This window comes from Suricata suricatta, chromosome 16 (genome assembly GCF_006229205.1).
Source record: "Suricata suricatta isolate VVHF042 chromosome 16, meerkat_22Aug2017_6uvM2_HiC, whole genome shotgun sequence".
Lineage (NCBI taxonomy): Eukaryota > Metazoa > Chordata > Mammalia > Carnivora > Herpestidae > Suricata > Suricata suricatta.
Window position 1 is genome coordinate 50,432,968 of NC_043715.1, and position 13,298 is coordinate 50,446,265.

At 60.2% G+C, this 13,298-nt stretch overlaps 1 protein-coding gene across 5 annotated transcripts in view; it reads right to left on the bottom strand.

Annotated features, from left to right (window-relative positions):
• LIG1 (DNA ligase 1) overlaps window positions 1–12,762 on the bottom strand; it is a 27,872-nt gene extending 15,110 nt beyond the window's left edge. The window contains exons 1-14 of one of the 5 annotated variants that reach the window (XM_029925236.1): window positions 12,647–12,762; window positions 11,891–12,026; window positions 9,653–9,779; window positions 7,935–8,030; window positions 6,389–6,490; window positions 5,574–5,693; window positions 5,322–5,397; window positions 3,161–3,241; window positions 2,896–2,952; window positions 1,807–1,979; window positions 1,322–1,488; window positions 911–987; window positions 627–701; window positions 119–210 (exon numbers count right to left, since the gene is read on the bottom strand). In XM_029925236.1, the coding sequence (XP_029781096.1) occupies window positions 119–210; window positions 627–701; window positions 911–987; window positions 1,322–1,488; window positions 1,807–1,979; window positions 2,896–2,952; window positions 3,161–3,241; window positions 5,322–5,397; window positions 5,574–5,693; window positions 6,389–6,490; window positions 7,935–8,030; window positions 9,653–9,779; window positions 11,891–12,026; window positions 12,647–12,744 (1,477 nt within the window). In that variant the 5' untranslated portion in view covers window positions 12,745–12,762. Of the gene's footprint in view, window positions 1–118; window positions 211–626; window positions 702–910; window positions 988–1,321; window positions 1,489–1,806; window positions 1,980–2,895; window positions 2,953–3,160; window positions 3,242–5,321; window positions 5,398–5,573; window positions 5,694–6,388; window positions 6,494–7,934; window positions 8,031–9,652; window positions 9,780–11,890; window positions 12,027–12,646 lie in introns of all 5 variants that reach the window. The other 4 variants (XM_029925237.1, XM_029925235.1, XM_029925239.1 and 1 more) reach the window with 4 other exon arrangements.
• Window positions 12,763–13,298: the final 536 nt, after the last annotated feature.

The following is a 13,298-nucleotide window of genomic DNA, read 5'->3' on the forward strand; positions in this document are numbered from 1 at the left end:
GCAGCGCGGGCGGGCCGCAGCGCTGAGCGCAGGGCAGGGCGCAGGGTGGGGACGGCGGGGAGGGAGGGCAGCGCGGGCGGGCCGCAGCCCTGGGCGCAGGGAGCAGGGCGGGGCTCACCTTGGCCAGGGGGCGTGAGGCTCACAGCCTGGGCCAGGGCCGCCAGCACCGACTGCTCTGCCAGGCCGAGGCGCAGCCGTCCACTCAGGGCTCTGGGGAGAGAGCAGGCGAGGGCGGGTGGGCTTGTCAGTGCCGTCTGGCCCTCCACCCCTTGCCCCTGCCTCCTCCTTCCGCCTTCCCGACCTTGTCCCTCCGGAGCCCTCTCCTCAAAGCCAGAACGATCTTCAGGGTTGGAAGGGACCTGAGGGGTCACACAGACCCACTGAACAGACAGGGAAACTGAGGCCAGCCTGAAAGAGCCGTGGCCCCTGGCGTTCCCTGGGGCAGAACAAGGTGCCTCTCAGGCTGGAAGGCGGCCAGGGCAGAGCGGGACGCCGACCGTGATGGGCAGGCTGTCCCCCGCACAGGCCTTGCTCTGAGCCAGGGGCCTCATCTCCCCTTCCTCAGATGGGGCTGAGGGTGACAGGCCTGCCCGGCAGTGCCGCAGGGAGGACTGGATATGCCATACCGGACACCCCAGAAATCCTGCGTGATGCGGGCTGTGATTCTGTTTGCGCTGTCGTGGTGGCCACTGGCTCCCATCCTGCAGCCACCGAGGCCATGGCAGACATGGCTAATCAATCACAGCGTCTTCTACCCGTGTGCCCCAGGACGACACATGGCCCCTCAGGGCCCGGGGGAAGGGTGGTCAGAGCACTAGGGGGTTTGCCCGTGGCCAGCTCCCCTCCCCCGACCCCATGCACCCACCCCCCCCCCCACGCACCTCCCCCAGCCTCCCGGGCCCAGGCCCACCTGGCGATGAATCGGGCTTCCGAGTGGCGGCAGGCGACAAAGAGGCCTTTGATGACGTCCATCTTCCTGGCTGTGGACTGGGACGGGGGTGGGACAGTGAGTGCCAGGGTGCAGGGTGCGGACCACCCCGCCTCCTGGCTGGCCACCCCCGCCCCTCCCTGCTCCCACCTGGTCGCGCTCTGACACAGTGCAAAAGGCCGCGTCTGGCTCCCCTCCATTCCCCTGACTCACCCAGTGTTTACTGTCCCATCACATGGCAGCGGGAGAGCAAGGGGGACCCCCCGCCCATCCCGAGAGCCCCCCAAGCAGGACTGAAGTGACCTGGCCCCCAAAGAGCCTGACAGAAGCCCCTTCCGGGTCCCCAGGGAAGGGCCGAGGGTCTGGGGCCTGGGGTGGCCCCCGTGCACTCACAGCGCTGCCAGCGAGCCGGGCGATGTCTCGGAACTTGGCGAAGACCCCGGCGGCCGTGAGGGCAGGCGGGGGCAGCATGAGCCTCTGGGTGCTGCGGCTGTTCTCCGCCACCAACCCCACGTCACCCTTCTCCGCTGCCTCGGCCTTGACGGACTCTAGCTGCCGCCCTTGGGGTGGAGGGAGCCAGTGCTGATGGAGCGTCTTGGCCCCGTCTGTCCCCACGGCACCCACCCTGTCCGTCACCAGCTCACCCTCCCAGGGACACCGAGTCCCAGGGGCTCCGCCCACATTGTTCTCCCCGCATCTGCCCTCAGCCCCCCAGGCTCCGCAGGACCATCTTCTCAGCCTCCTGCCCTGGAACTAGCGCCGGTCCCATTGGGCTCACTTCCCCCCTCCCCTCCTTGTGCCCCTGTACCATCTCTTACGTGCTCCCCACCTCTCCCCCTTCTCCGAGACCCCTATACTTGGCCGCATGCCCTGCTTACCCGTGGCCTGGGCCACCGCCTTGAGGAGGACACCGTCGCCGACGCCGAGCTCCAGGCCCTGCTGGGGCGGCCCGAGGCGGTTGAGACTGAGGTAGAGGATGGGGAGCAGGTCTGGGGGGGACAGGGCCACCACAGAGCGCAGCAAGTTGCTCAGCGTCTCCACCATCCGGAGCCTGGAGGAGGCAGAAGGGCGGGAGGACCTGGTGTCTTAGGGTCGAAGCCGGGGCAGGTGGAAAGGAACCCGGGAGAGAAGACAGAGCACTCGAATCTAGGTCCAAGGCGGGGTGGGGGGAGACCTGAGGCCTGGCACAGCCACAGGCAGCTGGCAGGAGGGCAGGTCTGTGCCCCGCTCGCAACAGAGACGGGGAGGACCATCAACAGAGGACCGTGCGAGCATGGAGCCCTGTCTGGGTGCTGGGGCCTCCCCCCATCTACGTGCTTCTGCTCACCAAAACCTCGCAGCTCCCCCAAGAGACAGACCCCATCACCCCCACTTTACAGACAGAGAAACTGAGGCACAGAGGGGTCACGGAACTCGCCCGAGGTCCCAGAGCCCTTGAGACTCGGGCCGAGACGTGAACCGAGGCCGTCTGGCCCAGCACCCGTGCTCCCAGACGCTGAGCTGTGCTGGCCCTGAGCAACCACGTCAGGGACGCCCGCGCGGCTAGTCCCGGAGCGTCTAAGTCTTCACTTGGGCTCAGGTCACGATCTCACGGGTTTGTGAGTTCGGGTCCTGCATCAGGTTCTGTGCTGACAGCTCAGAGTCTGCTTGGGATTCTCTCTCCTTCCCCCTCTCTCTCTCTCTGTACCTCCCAGGCTTGTGCTCTCTCTCCCCCCACCAAATAAACTTAAAAAATAAATAGAAGTCCAATATTTCTGTCCACGTCACAGAACCTGCTCAAGTGTTTGTGTCTGCCATGAGAGACCGGAGAAACACGGAGCACTGCCGAGCGGTCCTCACAGACGTGACTGTCAACGGACAGACCTGGACCCGCCGCGGGACAGCCTGCCCCCCAGGGCTGGGACCAGGCAGCGGAGGCGACCGCCCCCCCCCCCCCCCCCCACCCTGAGGCCAGCCCGACAGATTACCGAGCAGAAACCTCCTCAATCTTCTCAAAGGTCCGGGCCACAGCCAGGTAAGGGACCCTGGGGGAGGAAGAGAGCCCCGGGGCCGTGTGTACCCCACACCGTCCGTCGTCTGTCCACCCGCCTCCCCTCGCTTCTCACGCCACTGCCCGCATCCCCCGAAATGTGGACGCGAGAGATGGGACAGTTCCCTCCAATGGGGCAGAGGAGAGGCGCCAGTGACAGGGACCCGAGGGAGGCAGGCAGGGTGGGGCGGGCAGGGCCTCACTTCTGGCCCGACTTCCAGCAGGCATCATCGATGGGGTGGTAGCTGTTCTTGGCAGGATTGTAGCTGGGCGGGTCCGGGGGTCTGTGGAGGCGAAGGGCAGATCAGACACCTGGGGCCAAGACAAGTCGCTCCTCCAACTGAGATTTTCTGGAGCACCTGCCGGGCGCCTGACTCTGTTCGAGGCACGAGGGCACGGGAATGAACGAAAACAAAGTTGGCGAACCCAGAGCTTACACTCTAGTGGGAAAGTCAGGGGCAACAAGACAAAAAGCCAGAAACAAACAATTTTGATATTAAAAAATATTTAAAAACAAGTGGTGGGGGGGACGATGGGATGGAAGGTGGGCTGGCAGGAAAGGGAAGGGAAGGAGGCATTTACGTAGAATGACATGAAGCGTGAGCGGAGTGGGTATCGGGGAGAAGAGCACTCCCGGCAGGGACAACAGCAGGTGCAAAGGCCCTGGGGTAGAGACGCACGGGAAAGGTTTAAGGAATGGAAAGGGGGGTCCGTGCGGTTGGAATGTGGCAGCATGGTTTGGCTCCTTTTTATAATCCGTTCTAAGAGGCTACGGGTGCCCGTGGGCTTCCCAACCCACGTCTCCCTTACTTTCTCTGCATGGAGCCACAGGAGCAGCGGCAGAAGGGTGCCGTCTCCGGGTGCCGCTCAGTGCTCAGCGCAATCAGCGACGCTAGGGATTCTTCTAACCCTGTTTCCCAGGTGCTCCTAGGTGGGAGCCGCTGACACAGGGTCACAGAGCCAGCAGGCAGCACGGCTCCGGGGCTGCTGTTCTCAACCTCCCCACGCTAACGCCCCCGGACGTGCCCCACGCTGACGGGGCTGGAGTTGGTCGGGCTCTGTGGTCAGAATCCTCCGGGTGCCCCGCTGGGCCACCATCGAGCGGCTGCGCCATCCTGAGAAAGCAGCTTCCTCTCTGAACCACGGCGCCCTCACCTGCACGATGCAGCTACCGAGGGTCCCCACCGTCACGTGCTGTCGTGAGGGTCACGAAATCACGGCCAGGGGGCCCACTGCCTGGCGCATGCTGTGGGGGCAGTTCTTTTTAAGTTTTAGTTAATTAATTTGTTCATTTTGAGCGAGCGAGAGAGAATGGGAGGGCAGAGAGAGGGAGAACCCCCAAAGCGCGGAGCCTGAACCCACGGGACAGGAGCCCGTGACCTGAGCCGGAATCGAGGGCCTCGCACGTAACGAACGGAGCCCCCCAGGCGCCCGTGTGGGCTCCCCGGCCTCAGGCCCGTGTCTGCATCACCACAGGAGGGTCGGAGACAAGACCCGGGAATTGGTCCAGCTCCTGAGCGGAGTCTGGGCCCAGCCAGGGCTGCAGGGCTGAGGCGGACGGGGCGTGTGCAGGGCTGTGCAGGGAGAACCGCGGAGCCCTGGCCTCTCCTGGGTGCGCGCCATCCTGGCCGACCCTCCAGCGATCACGAGAGCCGGCAGGTTCGCGATCGGACCGCCAGGCCGCCTGGTTCCGATCTTGGCGCAGCCGCACTCCAGCTGTGACCTCGGCAGGGCAAGGACAATGGGCTGCGGCAGCGACAGCCTGCTGGGCACGGCAGGGGCTGGGCCTGACTCAAATGTTTCACCCCTCGGGAGGACACGGGCACAGAAAGGCTCAGCTACCTCCCTAAGTCACATAGCAGGCAGAGAAGCCAGGCTTTCTCACTGTCCCGCCTGTGGTCCTTCCTACAGTGACGTCACATGCTGAAATGATGCCAAATAATGTCTCAACTGGGGCACAAAACTGATGGGAAGAATCAGTCCCCAAAACACTCATTAGAATAATTAGCCATACGGGGCCTGGGTGGCTCAGTTGCTCGAGCGTCCGACTCTTGATTTCCGCTCGGGCCATGATCTTGTGGTCTGTGAGATCGAGCCCCCATCGGGCTCTGTGCCGACAGCATGGCGCCTGCTGGGGCTTCTCCCCTCCCCCGCCCCTTCCTTGCGCGTGCGTGCACAGGTGCGCACTCTCTCAAAATCAATAAATAAACTTCATAAGAAGAATTAACCCTAATCACAGATTTTTAAAGCTGCAAGAATTCTTGGGGATTATTCGTCCCACCTTTGGAGGGATAAAACCAAGAGAATTCAGACCCGCGGCCCCCCCTTAACACCCCGTCCTCGCGACAGCCGGGGTCAGCTCACCCTCTGGTCTCCTCCTTTCCTGGGGTGCCCGGTCCCTCTTCTTTCCCTTCTTTTTTGGTCGCCGGCTTCCGGGGGGCTGGAAACGAAGTCAGGAAACTGCGCCCTTCCTCCCGAGAGCCCCCAAGGCCCGGCCCCTCAGCCGTGAGGCCAGGAGAGGGGGTGAGGCCTTCCACTGGGCAGGACACACTCTGGAGATAGGCCCGCCCGCCTCCCCCCTGCGCGGCTGGGAGCTGACAGGCGGGAGACACTCACCGAAGAAACTGCTGACCGTCTTGGGCGCTTTGGGGGGAGGCCTGGCCTGGTCCTGCTCCCGTGCGTCCTGCTTGCCGGCCGCCTCGGGCTCTGGGGTGCTCTCTGCCAGGGGCTCAGCTGCTGAAGGGAGACACGGATCGGTCGGTGATGGCAACTTCCAAGCCGGGACTTCATTTGTAACCCAGAGTCGTTCTGATGTCGCAGATGGGAAACGGCATCCGTTTGGCCCCTTTTCTTTCCACGCGTAAAGTTTTGAGCCTCTTGGGCCGGACGCTTTGGGGCCAGTGCTAACAGTTCTACTCAGCATGTGGCCCCAAACCGGACGACCTCACAGAACGGCAGTAAGAACCTCAGCACGGCCAGAAGGAAACGTGCACCCACTTCCCCTGCGGCGGCGGGAACTCGGATGCGCCGCGCAGCCTCAGGATGTCCCCGTGGGGCTTCTCACACCCGCGTCTCGTGGACGCCCGGCTGCGGGCTTGCGCTCCGGCCTCCAAGGGTACCGGTAACCTCCAAACCCCGCAGCTCGGCGGGCTGGCCAACTCATAAATTGCCGCTGGATCAGCAGCACTGAGTGCCGGTGATTCCCAGAGACACGAGGATCTTATTCGTCTATTTCCCCCATGTACACAGCGTAGGGGGGGGATTATAATCGTAAAAACAGTAACAATAATGAAACTTATGCCTCCCGTGGAATCTGCACTTAAACAACACATTTGAGGATCTGCATCTTCCGGAAATGAACTAGCCTTCGAAGACTTCCGGCCGGAAGCGGAGAGCCAGGGGGCTGGCTGGAGACGGGACTGGAAACTCACGGGAGGCCTCTGCGGGCTCAGCGGGCGTCGTGGGCGGGTCCTCCGCTTCTGCTTCCTCCTTTTGGGTCAGTTCAGGCTCGGGGAGGCTTTCTGTTGGGGCCTCTGCTTTGGATAACAGTCAGGAGAGTCAGATGGCAAACAAGAGTCATGACCCCCCCAGGACATTTCCAGCCGTGCAGCCCCCATCCATTCCTGTGCGCCAGTCGAGCAGGTCTGTGAGCTGATGGGACGGGTGACAGCCCGCTCCTGGCCAGCCCGCAGCGCGGCGGGGCCCCAACACTCCGAACCCCATCCTCCTTTGCGCGGGCGGCCAGATGTGGACACAAACGGCCAGTACTTTTAGAATTATTCACCCCAAAATACAACCGGAAAGGGTCCCAACTGCATGTGATAACCTGATATGGATAAACATTAAAACTGTTTTAAACTGATGGGGCGCCTGGGTGGCTCAGCATCAAGAAGCCACCCGCCCTCCTGTGGCCCCACACAAGGCGCTGACTAAAACCGCACCACTTCCAGTGCGAATGGATACTGATTAAAAATTACCAACAGGAAGTCATGTGTGCCCTGGGGAAGCAGAGCCTAACAAGACCAAACAAACTTTGACAGTGGCAAAGGCTGTAACTGTTAGAATCTCCCACAGGCCCCCAAATGACCAATGGGTCAGATCTTTAGGTGGTATTATCCCTAGAATTCCCACCATCCTCCTGCCCCCAACCCCCAGGGGCAGGAGAGTTTATTTTTCCGAGGGAAACTGGCGACATCTGGTGGACACTTCAGGAACTGCTGGCTCGAGGTATCTAACATTTCAGTACCATCTGACCTTGGACCTCAGAGTTCCTGCTCTCTGCTCTCTTTCGGCAGAGCTGGCCTTTCCCTGGTGGCTGTGGTAAAAACTTAGCACAAAACCCAGTGTGGGACAAGAAACAGGGGGCAAGGGGCAGCCTTCAACTGGATTCCAGCTTGAGAAATTGTGCGGAGGCCAAGAGACATCCTATTTAGTGACTGATCAAGACTCAGGACAAAACAAAAAATAACTTTCCCTTGCAATGCGCACGCCCCATTTTCTCCAACGCTGCCCAGGTTTCTAGAACATAAACAGCCTCCTGGACATAACTACTTAATGGATGGAGCCACGGAGGTCGTGGCCTGGTTGGGGGGCGGTGCCCCCCCAAAAATCACTGAGACACTAAGGGTGCTGTGAGAGCTGGGGGACCTTTGCTTTCTTAAAATTTCTCAGGAAGAAAAATGGGTAGAGATGAAAAGATTTTCCATCAAGACAACAGAAGATAAATATGGGAAACACTGTGTATGAATTAACACTACACGGAAATGGCCCAAAGGCATGGATTTCAAAATGCTCTCACAATGCCCCTGCCGCCTAGGCTGGGCACAGGAGTCGTCCGATGGCCACACATGGAGTCAGGGACACAGGTGCCAAATCGGGGAGCCTCGCACCCTGCCCTCTCGGAGAGGCCCCCACCCTTCTGGACTCCCCGCCACACGCGCACTCGGTCCCTCCCTATCCCTCCTCCCATTGACTCACCTTCTTCCTCCTTCTTCCTCTTCACCGCTCTGTCCCCTTCCTTGCTCTGCTCTGCCAGGACATCCCGAATTGTGCGCTTAGAAAGCTGCTTCCGAGCTGGGAAGGCGAAGGGCACGGGGTGGCTGATGTCATCGGCCTGCCTGCCCCCGTCCCCAGGGAGACCGGCCCATCGGCGGCGGGGCCCCTGCTCTGGGACCCCCCCTCGCACCTCCTGACACATAAACCGCAAGTAGCCGCCACGAACAGGCGTCTCCCCGCTGCCTGAGTCGTCCCTGCTTCCCCAACAAACGACTCCTGTTTCGGACTAGCCAGGCCGCTTCTAGAAGACTCTGAGCAGACACTCATGCGTGGTGGGGAGTTCACTGGAAGGCGACAGCAGTCGCTTTTATTGCCACCTGTCACCTTCTCCCGGGTCTCCTGGACCCGGTGGCGCCTGCGCTTGGCCGCACAGGGACCTGCTCTCGGCCACGGCTGGCGCGGTCCTCCTCCTCCTCGGAGAGCCAGAGCCGACCACGCCTCCCCACCCGCTGTTCGCTCCGTGACAGTCTGTGACGGTCTCAGGACATCGGCTGCCCTAACTCCAGCCGGCCTTCTAACTCCTCCCACGCCACCAAACCCCTTCCTCTCCTGTGGTGACCTTCTGTCCTTCCCAAACACGCCACGCCCTGCCACACCTCCTCGGCACCTTCAGCTCAAGTGTGGCTGCCAATCCTGGCGAGGGGTGTCACCCCCTCCCGCTGGCCCAGTCCTGAGCTCCCACGTACCGGCCCCTCCCACTGCTACCGTTTCTCTTCTTTCTTTTTTTCATGAACAAAAAATAATTGGGAGGGGCGCCTGGGGGGCTCAGCCAGTTGAGAGTCCGACTTCGGCTTGGGTCATGAGCTCACAGTTCATGAGTTCGAGCCCCGCGTCGGGCTCTCTGGTGTCAGCACAGAGCCCGCTTCAGATCCTCTATCTCCCCATCCCACCCCTCCCTGTTCATGAGCACGCTTTCTCTGTCTCTCTCAACAGCAAATAATTTTTTTGTGTTTTATGCAAGTGTAATTCACATATGGTCTATTAGTTTCAGGTGTCACCCCTGCCACATCGTTGCCCACCGTCACACCAGGGTCTCTCACCTGTGCTGCCCCCCCCACATACAAAACCTTCCCGATCCCCCATTACTCAGGACGGCTGCCCACGGGCCTTCTCCAGTGTCCCTGCTCGGTGTCCCCAGCCCCGTGCTCAGCTCCAGCACACCAGGCCTTCCTGACGCCTCCTTCCTTCTATTCCCTCTCTTCTCTCCTTGTTCCCTGCTCACTAGTCCGGGTCCTTCAGGGCTCGGCTTGGGGAACCTCTCTTCCGCAGGTCTCCCTCGAGTCGTGGCCGCTGCCCTGGGTTCCCCCAGTGAACTGCGTGGCCTCCGTGACAGCACGTAACCACAGTTATAACAACAACACCTCCTGGGCACTCACCACGGGCCAAGGCCAATCCCAAGCACCTTACGCACCTTTCCTCTCAATCTCTGGTATGGTAAATGCCCATCTCTGTTCTACAGAGTAAGCAATTGAAGCTCAGAGAAGGTAAGTCATTTACCCCAGGTCACCCAGCCAGTGGATGGTGACACCATGCTCTCAACCACGTAAGGTCAGAGTTGGAATGAGCGTGGCCGCCTGGTGCAGAGTCCCTCACGTGGACACAGACAGGCCGCGGAAGGGGCAGGGGCCTGTGGTCCTTACCTGTGCGCCGCTTCGGGATGCCTGCTGGGCAGGTGCCCACGGGAGAGGTGTCGGAGACGGGAGGGCTGCCCTCGGGAAAGGGGACAGGGCTGGGAGGGGACACCTGTGGAGAGCCGGGGGCCGGCTTCTGGAAGGCGAAAGAGAAACAATTCTAGAGTGAGGGGAGGAAGGAGGGGCCACCTCCTTGTCGAGAGCTCAGTCCCAGTTCAGGCCTCCTCTCTTACCTGGGCCTTTATCCACCCTCCTGTGAAATTTCATGGTACCAGACTCTCCCCATCATGGACGTCAATTTTTCTAAATGGACTCTTTTTTTGCAAGTAGCAAAACCTTTAATTTTTAGGTAGGCATATGACAGCCCAACCAAAAACCACATTTCCCAGCCTCCCCTGCAGCTAGGTGCGGTCAGGAGTGCGGAACTACACTTCCCAGCCTCCCTTACAGCTAGGTGCGGTCAGGAATTTGAGAACCACACTTCCCAGCCTCCCTTGCGGCTAGGCGTGGCTAAAAGCCTCACTTCGACACAAGGCAATAGAAGGGAAATGATGCACGCTTCCCAAAGAATGTCTTGCCCTTCTCACCGGTGAACATGGACATTCACTTGGACAGGGGCACCCAAGGATAAAAGGAACGGCATAGATGCAGCCCGGGTCTTCCACGCTGAGACTGCCACACTCATCCTGGACTTTTTGTGCTTGTTAGAGAAAAATAAATTTCTACCTTGTATCTTCGTTTCAACCGCTAACTCATCTTACAGAGCCCTCTGCCAGCCCCTCTGCTCCAAGCCAACGCTGTCCACTCTCCCTCGTGATGCGGGGACTCTGCGAACCCCTTTCCCACTCTGGGGGGCAGCTGTGGGTGCGGCAGTGCCAGAATGGGGGGCCTGCGACAGCTGGATCCAATTTACGGGGTTTCCAACACTCATGGGGCCTGCGACATGATGCCCCCTGGCCACCAGCCCCCTCCGTCTGGTGCCCCCTCCTCAAAGATCTAACTGGGCCCCCACAGCACCACCTGTCAGCTCGGAGGCCCCTCACTAGCCAGCATCTGAAGGTTTGAATGTCAGCTCTACCCTTCCAGGTGCGGTGGCTGTCTCCCACAGTGCCCGCCTCCATGCCGCCTGCGCACTCTCTCTTCACCCCTGCAGTTACCTGCTTGAAAATCGCATTCCTGGGGGCACATGGGGGGCTCACTGGTTAAGCGTCTGACTTTGGCTCAGGTCATGATTTCACAATTTGTGAGTTTGAGCGGCGCGTGCTGACAGCTCAGAGCCTGGAGCCTGCTTCGGATTCTGTGTCTCCCCCTCTCTCTGCCCCTCCCATGCTCAGTCTCTCTCTGTCTCTCAATAATGTTAAAAAAAGAAAACTGTGTTCCTGGTGGACAATTCTTTTTTAAACTCTCTCTGTTGATATCACTGTGTGGTTTCTAACTCCTGTCTGGACCTGACGGATAGAGGCCCCGAAGAGGTGCTGTGAAGGCTGCCCAGGCCCCAACGCCTCCTCTGTCTCTCTCCTGCTCAAAACCGGTCCAGGGAGCTCTCGCAGGCCCAGGGCAAAGCCCAAGCCCCTGAGGATGGCCCCTCCAACCCGCGGAAACCGTGAACACATTTAGGGATGTGGCAAAGGGCCATCCAGGCTGCAGAGGGAATTAGGGTTACTAATCAGCTGCCCATTAATTGCTTTTTTTTAATGCTTTATTTATTTTGAGAGAGAGAGCATGAGTGGGGGACAGGCAGAGAGAGAGGGAGACAGAGGATCCTAAGCGGGCTCAGCGGTGACAGCACAGAACCCCACGCAGGGTTTGAACTCATGAACCGTGAGATTGTGACCTGAGCCGAAGTTAGTGGCTCAACTGACTGAGCCCCGCAGGCGCCCCCATTAAGTGACTTTAAGCAAGGCCGGGACGGAAGCAAACGCCTCTTGAAAAAAGAGCTCTCTGCCGTCAGGAGGGGCTGGACGCCTGTCGTTGGGCCCTTATTTTGTATCGTGCGTTATTGTCAGATCCACACGTGAAGGGACCCCTCTTTCCGCGCACTCTCTGGGGGCCCAGAGCCTGCCCCGGGTCACGGGCACAGGGGGAGTCCGAACCATGGAGCCCGGGCCGCCCCCCCTGCTCCAGGGCACAACCACGGGCCTCCCCCCCACCTAGGGCGTGAGCGCCCCTGAGCAGCTCTGGGTTTGCAAATGGGAATTATGGCTCCTTCCAGTCACAACAGGGAGGCTGGGGCGGGCGGGGACCTACCTGGCCTTTGGAGGGCGTGGGGGCTTCGTCCTCCTCCTCGCCTTCACTGCCCAGGACCCGGGCCGCCTTCCGCCCTGGCCTCTTCACGGGAGAATCGTGCTCGGGCACCTCTCCGTTCCGTTCCTTTAATGCCGCCCTGGAAGGTGGGAGAATGCAGGCAGAGCGGGGACACTGCCCCAACCAGTCCAGCCCCTTCCCTACGTTTCATCCCCTCCCTTCCCTTTCAAGCGTTTAGCGGGCTTTTTCTAGGGGCCTCCTTAGCATATACTTTTAATGATCCATCCATCCATCCACCACATCCTGTGTGCTCACCTCATCTGCAGCGAGCGATGCCGAGGAGCGGATGGAAGTCCCTACTGAGAGCATAGAATTCCCCTTCTTCAGTCATACAAGCCCAGGATTTAGTGAAGTCCACGGCCCCTCAGCTAGAGGCTACCTTCCCAGCATCCCCTGCAGCTAGGTGCGGCCCTGCGATGGGTTCTGACCAACAGGATGTAACTCACTCCCGAACGCTTGTCTCCGCAGTGTCTTGCTCCTGGGACTCAGACTCGCCTACCACTTTAACAACTCTGAGGCCCTGGATCCAGCTATGCCTGAAGCTGGACCTACCTTTGAACTTCCCAGTTACCGGAGTCAAAAAAATTCCCTTTAGGGCTCCAAGACATTCTGAGCTGGGTTTAAAACACTCACCACCAGTCAATAGGGGCCCTGATTTACAGAGGGACGAATTCACTGCCTCCCAGCCCCGTTACGTACTTTGGAGGTAGTTCTGTCTCTCTGTTGGAGGCCTCCTTGTCTGGCTTTTTCGCTTTGCCCTCCTTCTTGGGATGGAAAAATGACCTGGAGAAGCACATGGGGAGGGGAGAACAGGAATGCGCCCTGTTGCACAGCTTCCGACAGGCACGGCCGCCCAGGACGCAATGACCCCCCTCGGTGAGGAAAGCGGGGCTCAGCCAGAGGAGACGACGCTCTGCTCATTTCCTGACGCACACGACAGCCATGACGCTTCCCAATTTTCCTTCAACAAGCGAAGCCCCGGGGACCCGGGGGAGACCCCGACACAAAGCCCCCACCCCCAAGAGGTCGACACTCAGTAGAAGAGACGGATGGATATTAAGTCAATCAATATAACACATCAGGAGGCGTGAAGGGCTCTGGAAAAGACCAATATGGCCAGGTGTCCTCTCCACCTGAGACGGGCTGGCCCGGGCAGCTGGCTTCCGGAGACCTGAATACTGAGGAGGGATGGTGGGAAACTAATGGTGCGGACACCTCACCCCATGCTGTCCTGCCTGGGTGACGAAGGCCAGCATCAGCAGGGGTGTCCTGGGGAGGTCGTGTGCCCCCTACTGCAAGGTGGTGCCAGGTACTTCACTGCCCGTGGCCCCAGTGACAACACTGGACAAAT